The following is a 16,019-nucleotide window of genomic DNA, read 5'->3' on the forward strand; positions in this document are numbered from 1 at the left end:
CAGCCCCACCCACAATGCTTCAGTAGACCGGGAGAAGGTTGACTCTGGGAGATATAACCCCCGCCACCCCACCCCCGCTCCCTCTTCCCTCCGCACCTGTCTCCAGGCCTTAGCTTCCTGGGGCACAGCGGGAAACTCCCACCTACCAGCTGGGTTAGTTTTATTTTGGAGAAAAGAGAACAGCTGGGTGATTTTAAAGACGGAACTTCAGACTCACTTAACTAGCCAACTCCAGTTGTTAGGCCCCGAAGCTGCATTTAAGGACAGGAGTTGCGGATGTGACATGAAAGCGAAGGGGCCCAGATGCTTTATTCCCCCCAGCAGGAGAGACTGCACACTTTATGAGATTTTCCCAACAAGCTTCTGCTAGATTTCTTTGGTCTTATTCTTCTCTCTATAAAAGGTATTTCCTAGAGTCTGGTCTTTTGAACCTTTTGGTTTAGGGAAGAAAGAGGTCAGCAAGTTAACAAATTAGACACGGTCCACCTGGCCAAGCCATCACCCAAGGCTAATTTTACTTGGTCTCAGCCTAACCCATCTCCAGATCCTGATACGTATCAAACGATGAAAAGTTTAAATTGGTAAAATATTTTACAGAGGGCTAAAGCAGATCTTATAGACCCATTTCTCATTAAAAAGATCAATGCCGAGAACATCTGATGCTGTAGAACTCATTCAATTTAGCAGGTCAGGCCTGACTAATCCTGTCTTCTGACTGGGGACAATTCGTTTCTCCTGAAAATAATTCCCACAAGCCACTGGATTATGTACTCTAAACCTATATTTTTTATAAGACATTACTAGAATGTCGTTCAAACCAAATCGACCCTTAAACAAAACAGTGGTTAAAAATCTACATCACAAATCAACACTTAGAAGTCATATGCAATGAATTCTAAATCCTATTAGAAATGAATTGTGTCTTTAGCCAAACAGCAGTGTCAGAAAGAACAGTTGGAAGCAAATCTGTTCAAAGTTCACATATTCTGAGTCCACAGCTGTTATAGTTGGAACAGGAGAACTTATTTTTTCAGACTTTCCTTAGAATCAATAAATTAAAACAAATAACACTACAGAACACAAAGACCACCGGACCAGATTCAAAACTGGGTTCTATTTCTGGCTCTGCTTCTTCTTACTCTCTGTGTAATACTGGGGGGAAACTGCTTCCAATTTCTGGACTCCAGTTACTTCACCCATCACATGAGGGTTTCAAAGTTGTCTTTTTTACTACACCCAGTGGTATTATCCTTTGGTTCTAAATTTCAGTGTGAATTATGTAGACAGACTTCTAATGTGGGGCCTAAACATTTAGGTTTCTATCCCCAAGGTCATACACACACTCATTTAGTTAACCCTAACGTCATCTTTGGGATTGCTTAGTTTCTCATTTTAGAGTGCTGCTTTCAGAGATACGGATATTTTTAAAGTTATTTTTATGTGTTTTTCTGGGAGAACCATTATCAAAATACCCAAAACAGGATTTCTTGTGCATTCCCCCCAAATCCCCATTTCTCCTACTGGGCAGAGACAAGCTTACATGTCTCTGTGCCCTTGAATTAGGCATAATCTTAAAACATGCTTTAGCAATGAAATGTGATAAATGAAGACAGAGGGGGCCCATCGTTTTCTACATTATTTTCCCTCTGCCACAGCTACTGACAATATTATGGACACTGGCTGCTCCAGTGTCCTGGGTCCAGGAGCAAGTAAAGCAGAGCGGAGCCCCCAGCCAACCAACAACCAATAAGGACCACGAGCGTGAAGGGAACATTTGTTTGGTTAAGCCACTGAGATTTGACTGATAGGACTCCATGTCAAAGAGATTCTCATTTGGGTGGGCTGTTAGAAGTAGAGTAGATTAATAATAAGCAAGAGATTATGTTATATATTTTTTTGCAAGTGTTTGCCCAATAGCAACAAGGATGAAAGCTTTGGTGTTGCAAAATCAAGTGCCTGAGACAGATAAGGGTGGAGCTGAGAAAAGCCAATGATTAGGGAGAGACTAAATAGTCAAACCCTAGTAGCTGAATCACAAGAGTAGGTTTAAGTACAAAAGAACTGATTCTAAGATGCTCAAGATTCACTTACAGAGGAGGTCCAGACTGAATGCTGAGAACAAAGAAATCCCATCACTGGTTTGTTTCACTGTTGCATTCTGCCTAGTTTACAGCTTTGCCATGTCTCGGTAAAGTGGTCATAATTTTTGGTTCCTTTCTGTCAGCTGTAATCTGCTGAGCAGTCTTGGGAAGGAGCCGTGCGTAAAACTAGCTAAAAGGCGGGGAGTCAAACTCATCAGAAGATATGTTCTTCATTACTAACCTAAATGTTTCTTATCCTTGCTTTGTGTTTCATCACAATTCAACAGCATTCACTTTCCCCACCAGTATAAATGTCATTAATTGCTGCAAGCAAAGAAACGCCATTAATTCCTACCATCAAAACAGAGGGAGCCAGAAGACGTAGGGGCTCTGCTTTCCTTACCAAAGTCAGCACCAAGGACAGCAATGAAGAAGAATGTAGGCTGCTCTGTCAGCAACTTCCTAGGTGCCACACTGTAGCATCTGTGGCCCACTTCACATTTACCCACCTACGGATCCGTAAGAACTATAAACAGGGTTATGATACAGTTTCTTAGCAGAATAATCTTGGGGCAGCTGTATAACAGATATATTTGCATCAGACGAATGTAGTTAGTACCAAGATCCAAGGCCTACAAAATGAGGTCATATTATCTGAATTGCAGATTTTCCCACCTGCTTCCCATGCAACCTTGAAGGTATAACTTTCTATTATTCTCATGGATTTTAAGTTCCTAAAGAATTGTTCTGTGAACCAGAGAATGAAGCCACCTCTAGGGCTGTGGGTCTCAAAGTTGGCTGCATATTAGAATAGGGAGCTTTTAAAAACCCTGCCACTCCACCACACCCCAGACCAATTACTTTAGCATTTATGGGAATGTGACCCAGCTATCAGTATTGTTCATATTGTTTAGGCATCTCCGTACCAGGTGATTACTTTTTAAAAAAAGAAAATCTAATTTTGGGTCCTTTCACCAGAGATTCTGATTTAATCGGCATAGGGAAAAGTCTACATATCGGAATTTTCTAAAAGCTTTCCCAGGGGATTCTAATGTACAACCACACCCTCAGAGGACAGAGACAAATATTGAAAGTGTTACCTCTCTAGCCCTTCCTTCTGAAGATAAGTGATACAAGGCCCTTGAGGTGGTTATAAAAGAAAAGTATTTGGATTAATTCATTAGATTACTTTATTCATGCCAAACATTTACCAGTATATAAGCATGGATTGAACATAGTCCCAGGGGGTACAATATACTAAAGATTGTATATTGTACAAAATCCTGACACTCAGAATCTAGCTCAAGTACTATAAAAATGTATAGTATATATGATATGATGGAAGGGGTAAACAATAGGTATCGTAATGAAATATTGACTCTACCTGAGAAAGGAGTCAGAATAAGTTTAACCCAAACAGAAGATACATAGATGTCTAGAAGATTCAGTAGTAGCAAACCAGTTAGGAGTATGGCATTCCAAGCCACTGGAATAGAATGTGCAAGGACATTGAAGCATAATTTGCCCAAGTCAGTTTTGGTTCTAAGAACAAAAATTGGTTGAAAAGTATTTTAAGCGGGAAAGAAAATATATGGGGAAGAGCAGTATAAATCAGGAAACCCAAAGAAAAGAACTATGAACTTCAATAGTGTCCTCTCTATCTCTGTCTCTCTCCAAACCAGACTATTTTTTCTTATTCTTACAATGGCTGAACTTAGTTGTCCCAGATGGTAGTCTGCTCCTGAATCGTCATGTTCTCATTTCTAGCAATCAGCACAAACTAAGTTGGTGTCTTTAAACTTTAAGTCCAAATTCCTGGGAAAGTATATGATTGGTCCAGCTTCGGTCAGATGCCCACTACTGGTCTAATCAGCTATAGCTAGGGTCATATAATACAAACATGGCTGTCAGTATCTTAACCCTCGACAGAGATAAGGACAAAACTTTTAATGAATAAAGGATTTGGAGGACTAAGCAGACATCCCAGAAGTTGCTTGACAAAGATATGAGACAATAAACCCAGGTTAGGGACCAAAAGCAAGGCAGGAAAACCGCACATAGATTGAAGAATGAAAAATGAAAATTAAAGAGGAGTTGATCTCAATAAGTACTATGAACTCAAAGCCAGGACTTATAAAGGGATAATACATCATGACCAAGTGGGGTCATCCTGGGGATATACAACTGGTTTCAAACTTAAAATAAATGAAGTAAATGTAATTTATCATATTATCAGACTAAAGAAGAAAATCATGTGATCATTTTAGTAAATGGAGAAAATGTTTTGACAAAATGTAATATCCATTCATGATTTTTAAAAACCTCAGCAGACTACAGACTTAAGGGAACTTAATCCACTTTTAAAAAGTAATCTTCACTCCTATTCAATATCATACTGGAGGTCCTAGTCAGTAAAATAAAAGAAAAAGAAAAGACACACAGAAAAAATGAAATAAAACCATCTCTATTAATAGGTGACAAGGAATCTCAAAAAACAAAAACCTACTCGAATTCAAAGTGAATTTAGCAAAGTTGCAGAATATCAATACATAAACTTCAATCATATTTCTATCTATTGGCAATAAATAAGTAAAACTAGAATAAAAAAGTACCATTTACAAAATTATCCAACAACGTGAAATGCTTAGTAATAAATCTAACAAAATATGTGCAAGATTTGGATTCTAAAAACTCTAAAACACTGATGAGAGAAGTCAAATAAAATCTAAAAAATGAATAGATATACCATGATCATCAATTGGAATACTTAGTATTGTTAATAACGTCAACTTTTTCCAAATTGATCTATACTATTAAAAACGATTCCAATCAGAGAGAAAGAAAAAAATGTTGTAGGTGATGGAGGCTCTGTTCATCCCTCTAGCGACCAAATCAAAGTTGTGACGGAAACAGGGAGCAAACAGCAAGGAAAAATCACCTGGGATCTAGATGAACAAGCCATACAACTATGGAGAAATCCAAGAAAGCACCCTGCAACAGCAAAAGGTAGGACAGGGCGAGGACACGGGGCTGCCAGGTCCCGAGCAGCTGAGTAAGATGGAGGCTGTGGCAGCGGCAGATGCCTCTTAAAGGGGCTGAGTCCATGAGCGGATTTTTGCAGTGACGGACCTGTTCGCTCTGAGCACCAGTGTCCACTCGGCTGCATGCAGGGGGCACCAGAGACTTACAGGGAGACATTGTCGGAATGAGAGCCAAGTTGAGACTTGCTCAGTACAGAAGTGCCGGCGGTGTCCATTGTTCCCTGTGGGGCCCTCCCCTCTACCAGTGCGCCGGACACAGCATGCATAGCTGTGACGTCATCAAACTGGATAACAGAAGTCACTCTACCCAGAGGATTCCCTGAAACCCTGCCTCCCCTAACTCGCGGCCCCACTCAAGCCACATCCAGGTGTATCTTCAGTGAGTCAGGTGCTCCCTGCTGGGACTCACACTGGTGGAGGCAGCTGACCTTGCTTTCTGGTGTGGCCTTTTGAGGCATCTATAAGCATGGCATCTGTGGATTGCTTGCTGAATCTTAACAGGTGGCCCCGGAGGGGTAGAGGCTTGGACTAAATTTGGCCTGCAGCTGAACCCCTCTCAGGACTGTGCCACTAGACACCTACTTCACAAATCCACACTAATATGACCAGGAGACTTAGGAGCTTTGCTTCATACATAGAAATAGACATGGAAAGGCAGCCAAAATGGGAAGACAAAGAAGAAGAAACCATATGACAGAACAAAACGGAGATCCAGAAATAATGGAGTCAAGTAATCTAACAGGCGCAGAATTGAAAACACTGGTTATAAAGATGCTCAATGAACTTTTGGGAAGTGTCGATAAATTCAGCAAAAACTTCAACAAAGAGATAAAAAACATAAAAATGAAAGTAGAAGTTATAAAAGGGAACCAGTTTGAAATTATCTGAATGAGAAGTATATTAAATGGAATAAACAAAGGAATCAACAAAGTGAATAAAGAAGAGAATCGGATGCCCTGTGTAGAGGACAGGACAGCCAATCAGGACACTCAATCAGAATGGCAAGAAAAAAGATGCCAAGACTATAAAAATAATTTAAGGATGATATGGGACACTATTAAGGCTCCAAAAACTCATCTGATTGGCATAAGAGAATAAAATCAAGATGTTGAACAGCTGTTTGAAGAAACAATGATAGAAAACTTCCCTAACCTGGTGAAGGAAATGAACATAAAAACCCAGGCAGCTCAGAGAATTCCAAAAATCAGGGATCCAAAGAGGCCCACACCAAGACACATCATAATTAAAATGCCAAAGGTTAAATACAAAGAAAGAACATTAAAAGCAGCAAGAGAAAAAAAATTACATATAAGGGAAGACACATATGACTGGCAGCTGATTTCTCAAAAGAAACTATGCACGACAGAAGGGCTTGGCAAAAAATATCCGAAAGGATGAAGACCCAAGATATACAACCAAGAATAATTTATCCAGCAGAGCTATCATTTAGAGTTGATGGACAGATAAAGAGCTTCCTGGACAAAAATAATCTAAAGGAATTTATCACCACCAAGCCAAAATTATAGGAAATGTTGGAGGGACTTCTTTAAGAAGAAAAAACATGTATCAAAAACAGAAATAAAGAATGGTAACAACTACATTCCTATCAACAAGTACCTTAAATGGAAAAGAATTAAGCGCTCCAACCAAAAGATAGAGTGGCTGAAAAGATAAGAAAACAAGGCCCCTACGTATGAAAAGGAAGAGAATGGAAAAATATTGCTTTGATGAACCTAGAAGGTATTTAAATCAAACAGAGAAAGATAAACATTCTATGACTTCACTTATATGTGGAATTTAAGGAATAAAAAGAATAAACTAATCAAAAACAGACTCACAAATATAGTGGACAATTTGGTGACGGACAGAAGGGAGAAGGATTTGTGGGGCTGGGAGAATGGGATGAAGGGTTAAAGAAGTACAAATTAGTAGCTGATGGATGGTCTTGGGGATGGGGAGCACGGCATAGGGAATGCAGTTAGCATTAATACGTTGGCTAGGTGGAGGGTCAGGGGAGGGAAGGAGCCATTGAGGGGATCATTTTACTAACTATATAGATGTCTAACCAATGTACGGTATACTTGAAACTAATTAAATTTTTTTTAAAAAGCTACGTTACGGGAAAACAAACAAACAAAAAAACAATTTCGATCAAAATTCCAGTTTATAAGGAAAGGTGAAGGAACTAGAATAGCCAAAATATTTCAAAAAAGAAGAAAGCTGAAAAACATCCACTGCCTGATTTTGAAGATGTATTTAAAACTACCACAATCAAGACAATGTGGTATTAATGAAAGCATAAACACCTAGATCAAAGGAACAGGATGGAGAGTCTAGAAATAGAACTGTGTGGGGCGGGGGGGACAGGGGGGCGGCCCGGGAGGATTGAGTTTTGACAAAGGTTCAAGATGAATCAATGGAAATGAATAGTCTCTTCAACAAATGTTGCTGGAATAATTGAAATTTGTATGCAAAAAAATTAAACTCAATACATGCACTATGCCTTGTACAATGTTAACTCAAAAAGGATCACAGACCTAAAAGTAAAACCTAAAACCATAAAACTTCTAAAATAAAACAAAATATTTGTGCCCTTGGATGAGTCAGACACTTCCTAGATATAACACCACAAACATGGCCCATGGAAGAATATTAGTAAGTTAAATTTTAAAGCTAAAAATTTCCCTTCTGGGAAAACCTGCTGCTACTAAGGCATGTGCAACACAAGCTAAATGTTGCCTGATGGGCAAAGCACCGATCTGATGACTCTGAGGAACTCTGGGTGGTCATCACAAGTCTGCCATGTGCTGGGTGAGCGTGAACAAGACACTGACCTTCTCTGGTCTCAGATTCCATCTGTAAAGAGGCTTGGCTGGTTTTGATCATTACTAGGGATCCTTCTGGATTCAAAATTTAAACACTAGAATTATTTCTTAGTTGTTTACCTTCTTCGAGCTTTAATATCACCACCCTTAAGATGATTGAAATGGAGGAAATCTAAGTTCCTATTATATATATGCCAAAATAGCTTGAGGGTCTAGGTGGGGAGACTTTCATGATACCTAAGCTAATAAACCAGAGTAGAATAAAAAAGCAGGAAGTACTGATCCACACAAACTTTACGAGAATGAACGACGGAACTTTGTATTATCGGTGATTCATTAAGGAAAACTGGTTCTTAGCTAAGCTCACTTTGGAGTATTCTTATTTGTTAATGGTGCATATTATATTATATCCATTTAATCATAATGTTGCAGATATGGGGCACTCTGAGTATTTCTATTAATTGAATATCAGTATGTATTAATAGTTGTCTATGAATTAGGAAAAAAGTAACAATAGACTAAACATAGATATGAGAATCCAGAGGGAAATTAGGATTCTGAGAAAAATTTTCAAAAATGGAAAAACTAAGTTTGCTTTATCGATAAATATTTGAGGGTTTATTACACAGAGATCTTTGTGGTAGGTATTACAGACTTCAATTTTCTAATCTGTCTGGACTCGAAAGGATATTTTAATATATTTTGACCTTTTAAATTGGACCATTCCTGTGGCTACTAATGGAGGTTATATTTTGCTCCATTACCAGGAACTACCATGAGCAGAAAGCATCCCCCTATTTTTAAGTTACTCTTTGCTAATATATTAGACATTTTTATCCAAAATAGTAAGTTCCTGCTTCAAAAGAAGACTTTGATTTTTTAAAAAATTCTTTACAAACAAAACAAAATAAAAACAGGTACCTCAAATTTTCCCTCAGATACCTTCTCCTTAAGCAAACGGTTTGTGCCTATTTTTCCCTTTGAGTCAGCTTCATATCTCTCCAGGCTGTGTTGACATTTGCTTTTCACACAGTGGAAAAGCCTCACTCACTCACTGTCTGGTTCTTCTGCCTTCCATCAAAGCCCTGATGCCCATGAAAGTTACAGCTGCAGTTAAGTAACTAGATGGACGCCACTTCCCGGGCTCCTGGTACCACTCCAGGGATAGACTACATAGCAGCTACCTGAACTTACTGAAACATTTGAAAATTGTTCCTCTGCATGGCCTTGCTGATGACTTCTCGTCACTTTAAAGGTAGTGCTTTGAGCTTCATGGTACCATAACCCCTGGGAGGCCTCCCACTCACCCTAACCTGCCCACAGCTTTCAGAAGTCTCTATCACACCAAGGCTACACACCCCTCCCACCAGAAGTATTTGGGGTGTGGGGGATGGGTGTCTCTCTAAAGCTACACAAATTCTCAACTGCTCTTCTTAATATTTGAATCCTTGGCACATAACTGAACAAACATCAGCATGGCCGCTTTTAAAAGAAAGAGGAAAAAAGGCTTTTCTTTAAAGCGACGCTACTTTCTCTACACAATTTCTTAAAATTCTCATTAATACAATCTTGTAGTCTTTAAATCCCTGTTTCTTGGCATTTAAATGATTACAGGCCTACTTGGGGGGAAGCATAAATGCTAAGCCTTTTCTAGAATTAGTTCTAATAAATAATGTCATTGAAGGAGCATGAGATGGAGATTCAGAAAACCCAGGTTTGGTTCCCATCCCTATTTCTTGTCAAATGTGCATATTGGGGAGTTTAATTTCACCTCTCCGGGATTTGGTTTACCCAACTGTAAAATGGGGACAGGGCTATTGTGAAAATTGAATGTCAGAAACATAGTAAAACTTGATAGATATGCCATGTCGGAAAACGTCTATCCTGACCAGCCTGGTTGCAAGAGAGCTGCCCAGGGCTCATGTCCCTTTTTACCTCATTTGAAACACTCATTGATGCCTCATTGAACAAGCCATCATTTCATGTGCATATATTTCTCTTCCTTCACTACACTGTGATCAGTTTTATCTTTTTTTGTTGTTGTTATTTCCTACCATACCAAGTGTGATCTTTATACCCAGCGGGCATTCAACAGATACTAATTGGTGGATTGATTAAACTTGAATTTTAACACTCTCTCAGCACCTTCCTGAATCAGAGAAACCCTTATGCAAACGCTAAAACGATTTACTAAGCAAACATTCGTTTTTAGGAGATCTTTGCTTCTGTAAAAAGAGCACTGACTCTGGAAAGAAAAACAGTTGGGCTCATATTCCGGTTTTGTCACAGACTGAGTGACCTTTGGTAAGTTACTCAGATTGAGCCTTAGTTTCCTCATCTTAAATGCAGTCAATTCTCACTACTGAAATTGTCTCTATGTTGTTGATGTTAAGAATTGTAAGATCCTCTGGAAAATAATAACATGAATAAATAAAATATGTAAGTGCTAATAGAAACTGCTTTAAATCTCTCACTTATTGATGTCCATACATTCATGTTGCCTCCACTTAAACAAGGGTATGCTATGTAATTTGGCCAGCAGCTTCAGAGAGGAAATCTAGGATTATGGGATATCCTGAAACTGCTGGTGCTTATAAGCAACAAGTCATCAAAAGTGCCTAGAGCTCTCAATAAATATTGGATTAGTGGCAGGTAGTCAGGCTTTATTGGCCTAGGACAATCATATGAGCTGGCAAGAACACTAACTGGCTGTCAACAAATGTTTCAGTCTAGAGATGACCGTAGGAACCTACACAATAATGCGGAGATCAAGATTCAATGTCTAAAAAGCAGTCTTTGACACTAGCAAACTCCAAAGAATAGAATATTTCTGTTGAAAAGGAAAGAAAATGGAGCTTTTATTGGATGTTTGCTCTCTGATCATTGTACTATATACACAAAAGTGCTTCCTTCATTGATTTCTTGCATCACGGGCAGAAGAACTGAGATACAGGCAGTTAGTAAGACGTGCCTGACATCACAGCACATCAGGGTTACTATGAGGGCCGGGCTTGGCACCCGGAGGCTGGAAAGGAGGGCTTGAGCCCTCATCCTTTTCTCAATAATCTACTCATCAAGCAGGAAAAACCCTGGCTGGCCTAATTCCTACCGCACCTGTGTGGAAAGATGGTTCCTCCCTTCTTCGACATCACAAAAGAATCCTGAAAACATGGCAACTCCCACTCATACCCCAAACCCCATAGTCCTGTCAAGGATACTACACAGTACCTGGTGCAATTTAAAAACACAGAGGGCCATGAAAAAAAACACACACACACAAAGAACAAAGAGAAGATCTAACCCCTTGCCTTCATTTTACACTGGAAGAAACAGGACCAGCAAAGAAAGCTAAATAATTTTGCCTTAAGTCACACAAAAAGACAAGAGAAAAATGACCACTATACTGAGGTTCGTATTCCACTGTCTTTTGGGCAAGAGACCAAGAGCTCTATTTTTTCTATCTTTTGTGTTCTGGAAATTCTACAGATCAGTGGTTCTCAAACCTAAGCAAGCATCAGAATCATCTGGAGGGTTTCTTCAAGGAGAGAGGAACGGGCCCCACCCCAGGGTGTCGGATTCAGAGATTTGGACTGGAGCCCAAGATTGTGCCTTTCCACCAAGTTGCCAGTGTTGCTGACTCTGCCGGTCCAGACACTACATTTTAAAGACCTCTTTGTAGAATGAATGCTGACTTTAGTGCTTTAACTCTTTACTTTAGTACCAAGTTCCTCCTTCCAATCTTTTGGGAAGAGGAGTAAAGGTTTTGATCAGACTTCTTCGGGATTGCAAATGTGGATTGTAAAAGTTTCTATTAGCAGTTACACATAATTCCTGAACCAGTGCAGTAATGGTGTGACTCTTGCTGGGAAATTTTTGGATAAAACCTGTGCAAACAGCAGCAAGACCTTGGAGACGATGGCGTCTTTAATTTTGTCTGTCCCATATTCTTTCAGAGCTGCCACCAGCAACCTGTCTGTTAGAACAGGGCTCCTCAAACTTTCCTGTGTCAGGACGTGTCTAGAAAAGGATAAGGTTTGTATAACACTGGAGTGAAAATAGAGGCTCTATGTGGTCTGGACACCCCAGGCTCTGTAACTAAGGGAATGACTATTTTCTTCTACCTGAACTGATTCATGGCATGGTTGAAAAATACTCTGTTACAGAAACACAGCAAGCAGAGGAGCCGAGTCTTCAGTATTAAGATTAAACATTTTTAACATAGAGGGGCCACCAACATTACTGGTGCCTTCTTATTAGCAATAGCAATGGAATCATGATGATCAAAAATAGTAATTAAAATAGGAAAATCTTAAGCAAGGACAAAAGAAAAAAGAAAGTCATTCAAAGGGTGAACATTATTTGCTAAATAGTAACTAAGGATACTAGAACTCGGATTCCTTCCCTGAATCTTAAGATACTGTCTTTTTTATTGTGTAAGAATAATTTTTATTTGACTCATTTTTTTCATGTCACTAAAACTCCCTTGATGCTGATTTCACTGAATCTAAGAAAACATAGCATGCTAGATGTACCATTATGAGGATATATCACTAAGAAATAATTCTGCCAACAAAAAATATGGCCCAATGCTTTATGACCATCTAAAAGCAGAATTTTGAACTTACAGAACGAGCCCTTTTAAACTCACTTAGACTTAGCCAATTTCCATATATTATTCTGTACATACATCATGAGGAAAAATAAGCTAATCCCATCACTACTTCATATTCCACATCTTACAATTATCACTTTGACTCCTCCATAACACACGCCCTTTTCCACGCTGTGCCATGCCTTAGCTCAACAGTAATGACCAACTTAAAAAAAAAAACAAGCAAAACGAAAACAAAAACTGATGCACTATTAATGCTAGGATTTTCTTCTAACTCCCATTCATTCATTCTGCAAGTTTTCCTGTCCACTCCCCAAAATAATCATGATAGCCCAGAACTACTGGCTATGATTGCAAGATTTACCCTGAATTCAAAGATGTAAAAACATTTCTTAAATGTGTCTTAGGGTTTATGAAATGTGGAAATTCCATTTAATATTGCTGAGAGCTCACAGAGAAGCAATGTCCCTGAGTGTAGGGACAACCTTACTTTTGTTTATGGAAGGGTGCCCTTGCTCAATGTAATAAAGTCCCCAAATGAGATTAAAAACCCTGTTTCTTTGGTGTCTTCTTTTGAAGGAAACTCTCCTTTTGAGTTTCTGAGCTGAAGCACACCACACTTTGAAATCCTAAGCTACTCTTATTAACTGCTGCCTCTGGAATAGTCAGTGTCACACATGACTTTAATCAACGGCTTTGGCAGCACAGAGGGCTCAGCAAAATGAAGCCTTTTACAGGTATCAGATTTCTTTGTATATGTCATATATTTGTGTCAAACTTCCTCTACAGAACAAACCGAGCATGTCCCAGGTTGGCAGAAAACCACTCCTTCCCAGCTTAAACAGGACTCCTGGCCAATAGCCGTGCTGGCCGTCCCCTTGGGAAGCAGCTTTTTCCAGGTGAAATGAAAATCCAGCTGCTGCTTTGCTAAGACATTCTTCATTCAGATAAGCTCAACGAGTACTTCGCCAATGGAGTACCTGCCCTGTGCCCAATAATCTTCTAAATCAGAATTGCTTGGGAGTGAGGGATACCGATTATTATAGTAAAGATAAGGAGTCCTCCCCTCAAGGAGCAGATGCATCGACTGATTAAACAAAGCTTGGACATATGAAATAATTAAAGAAAAATACGAGGTATGGATCGATCTCAAATCTCCAAGCAAATGTCAAGAAGTAGTACAAATGCCAAGCAAATACTGCGAGTGTAGTATTGACTGGAGTTATCGGGGAGCGTCCTTTGGTGAACATGGATGTAGCCGGCTTCTGAAGGAGACATGGAAGGCAGTTCCCCTGGAGGACAGTGCAAAAGAAACACGAGCGAGTTGCAGAGATACGAATACGGAACAGACATGTACATACGGAGTTTGGTGGACTGATGGATAATCAAGCTCACACGCGTGTTAGCATAAGCAAAAGAAATACAGGGGTGTAAAAATTTGACATGGAGATTATTTCACCGTCAGAAGAATCTTTCTCCTCCTGGCCAGAGGAGTTGAAAGGCTATGGAGTAAAGTCTAAAAAAACAACTGTCACAAAAACATAATAGTCCTTGTATACTATCTCTATCTTCCAGGTACGCATGAGGCACAGACAACAACGGTCAAATAAGAAAACATCTGGATGAATATATTCTTTATAACCAAATGCAGTTACTTTTAGTTGTATATACCCTAAACATGATCAACTAATTTATACTCGTAAGTGTCTGTATTGTGGTATTCATATTCTAGGCACATTCTCCTCTAAACCAACAGAAGACTGAAAGATCAGAAGTTGTGTTCTCCAGACAATACAGTCTCAATGATGTGATCTCAGGCATCTGTAATTACAAAATAAATTCACATTTCCATTAAATATCCCCAATATTATAGCATTAGATGGTTCCCAAATGGGAAAAAATTTGCTGCCCAGGGGATATTTGGAAATGTCTAGAGAATTCGTGGTTGTCACAACTGGACTAGAATCTAGTGGATGGAGGCCAAGGATGCTGCTAAACATCCTACAATGCATGCAACAGCCCCCCCACAAAATATCAGCAGTACCAAGGCTGAGAAACTCTGCTTAGCCCTTATCAATTTACATGCTAAAAATCAACTCCCCTCAAAATGTAACCCCCTTTCCTTGCTCTACCTCAAATATTTTAAGACATCTCCAAGAAGTTGTTGCAAATTTTTTTCCAGCCAAGTATATTTAAGTCCAAGTTATAAGATAACTGATAAAATATGATTTTAAAAAATAAGACTACATTATCTCACATAAAAAGAAGGCTACATGGGTTCGAGTCCTGTGCAGACCTTGCCCGTGTGGGGCCCAGGCCCCAGCTGCTGTGCTGCCACCAGGATGCTCATGGAGGGGATCCTGGCCTACTGTAGCCTCACTTTACCTGAGGCTCTACTGGCCGAACTGCCAGAACTGCACCCAGACATTGTGGGACTTCATGAAGACACGTGGCAGTGTGAGCATTCTCACGTTCAATGCTTGTCAGAGGTTCTTGATGTTGGTGGAGCCATTCTGGCCAACTGCGTATGCAGGCGAGGTGAGATGCCACTTCCCAGAGTGCCTGGAAGCCAAGAACCAGGACAGAGCTGGGAGCTGCAGGCAGCACCGCCCAGCTGGGTGAGGGTAACAGTCAAGCTTTGCATGATCCTCATAGACCAGCTTGGGCTCTTACTGGAGGAAGTGGCCAGTAAGGAGGTTCGAGAAGAGTGTGGCTACCACCTGGCCCTTCCAGCTGTCACCTGCAAGTCTGGCGTGGGACTTACCTACTTTGGCCAGAGCATGTTCCATGCAGAGGGAACAAACACCCAGCATGGCCGCCTGGATGGGGACCTGGCAGAGGAGGGCAAGCTCAGCAAGGTCATGCCCTCGGAGGATGACCCGAGTGTTCCCAACACCCTCAGCATCATCTTTAGCATCTCGTTGCTTCTTAGCCACATGACCCCGAGTCCACAGATAAATACACCCAAGGTTGCTTAACTCAGAAGCTCAGTGGCAAATTGAAACACTTCCCCCCAAAAGATATTTACACCTTAATCCTTGGAACCTGTGACTATTACCTTATATAGTACAAAAGGGTCTTATATGACTAAGTTAAGTATCTTGACGTGGGGAGATTACGAGTGGACTGTCAGGTTCCAGGTGGGCCCTAAATGAAATTGCATGTATCCTTATAAGAGGAAGGAAAGGGAAGATTTTATAACACACAGAGGAGGAGACATGAAGATGGAGCAGAGGAAAGTTTTAAGGTGCTGGCCTTGATGACTGGAGTTATGCAGAGGTAAGCTCAGGAATGCCTACAGCCACCAGAAACTGGAAGAGGCAAGGGTTCTCCTCGGGGCCCTCCAGGGTCTTGATTTTCATCCAGTGATACTAATCTTGGCCTTCCAGTCACCAGAATTGTGAGAGAGTAAATCAGTTGTTTTAAGCCCCCAAGTTTGTGAAGCACAAACAGCAGCGAC

At 40.2% G+C, this 16,019-nt stretch overlaps 1 protein-coding gene across 1 annotated transcript in view; it reads left to right on the forward strand.

Moving 5' to 3' along the window:
• Nucleotides 1–15,537, forward strand: part of LOC120589192 (uridine diphosphate glucose pyrophosphatase NUDT14-like) — a 155,409-nt gene extending 139,872 nt beyond the window's left edge. The window contains 2 exon segments of the mRNA XM_039846617.1: nucleotides 14,972–15,146; nucleotides 15,149–15,537. Coding sequence (XP_039702551.1) covers nucleotides 14,972–15,146; nucleotides 15,149–15,537 — 564 coding nt within the window.
• Nucleotides 15,538–16,019: the final 482 nt, after the last annotated feature.

This window comes from Pteropus medius, unplaced genomic scaffold (assembly GCF_902729225.1).
Source record: "Pteropus medius unplaced genomic scaffold, Ma_sr-lr_union100, whole genome shotgun sequence".
In the NCBI taxonomy this organism is placed as follows: Eukaryota; Metazoa; Chordata; class Mammalia; order Chiroptera; family Pteropodidae; genus Pteropus; species Pteropus medius.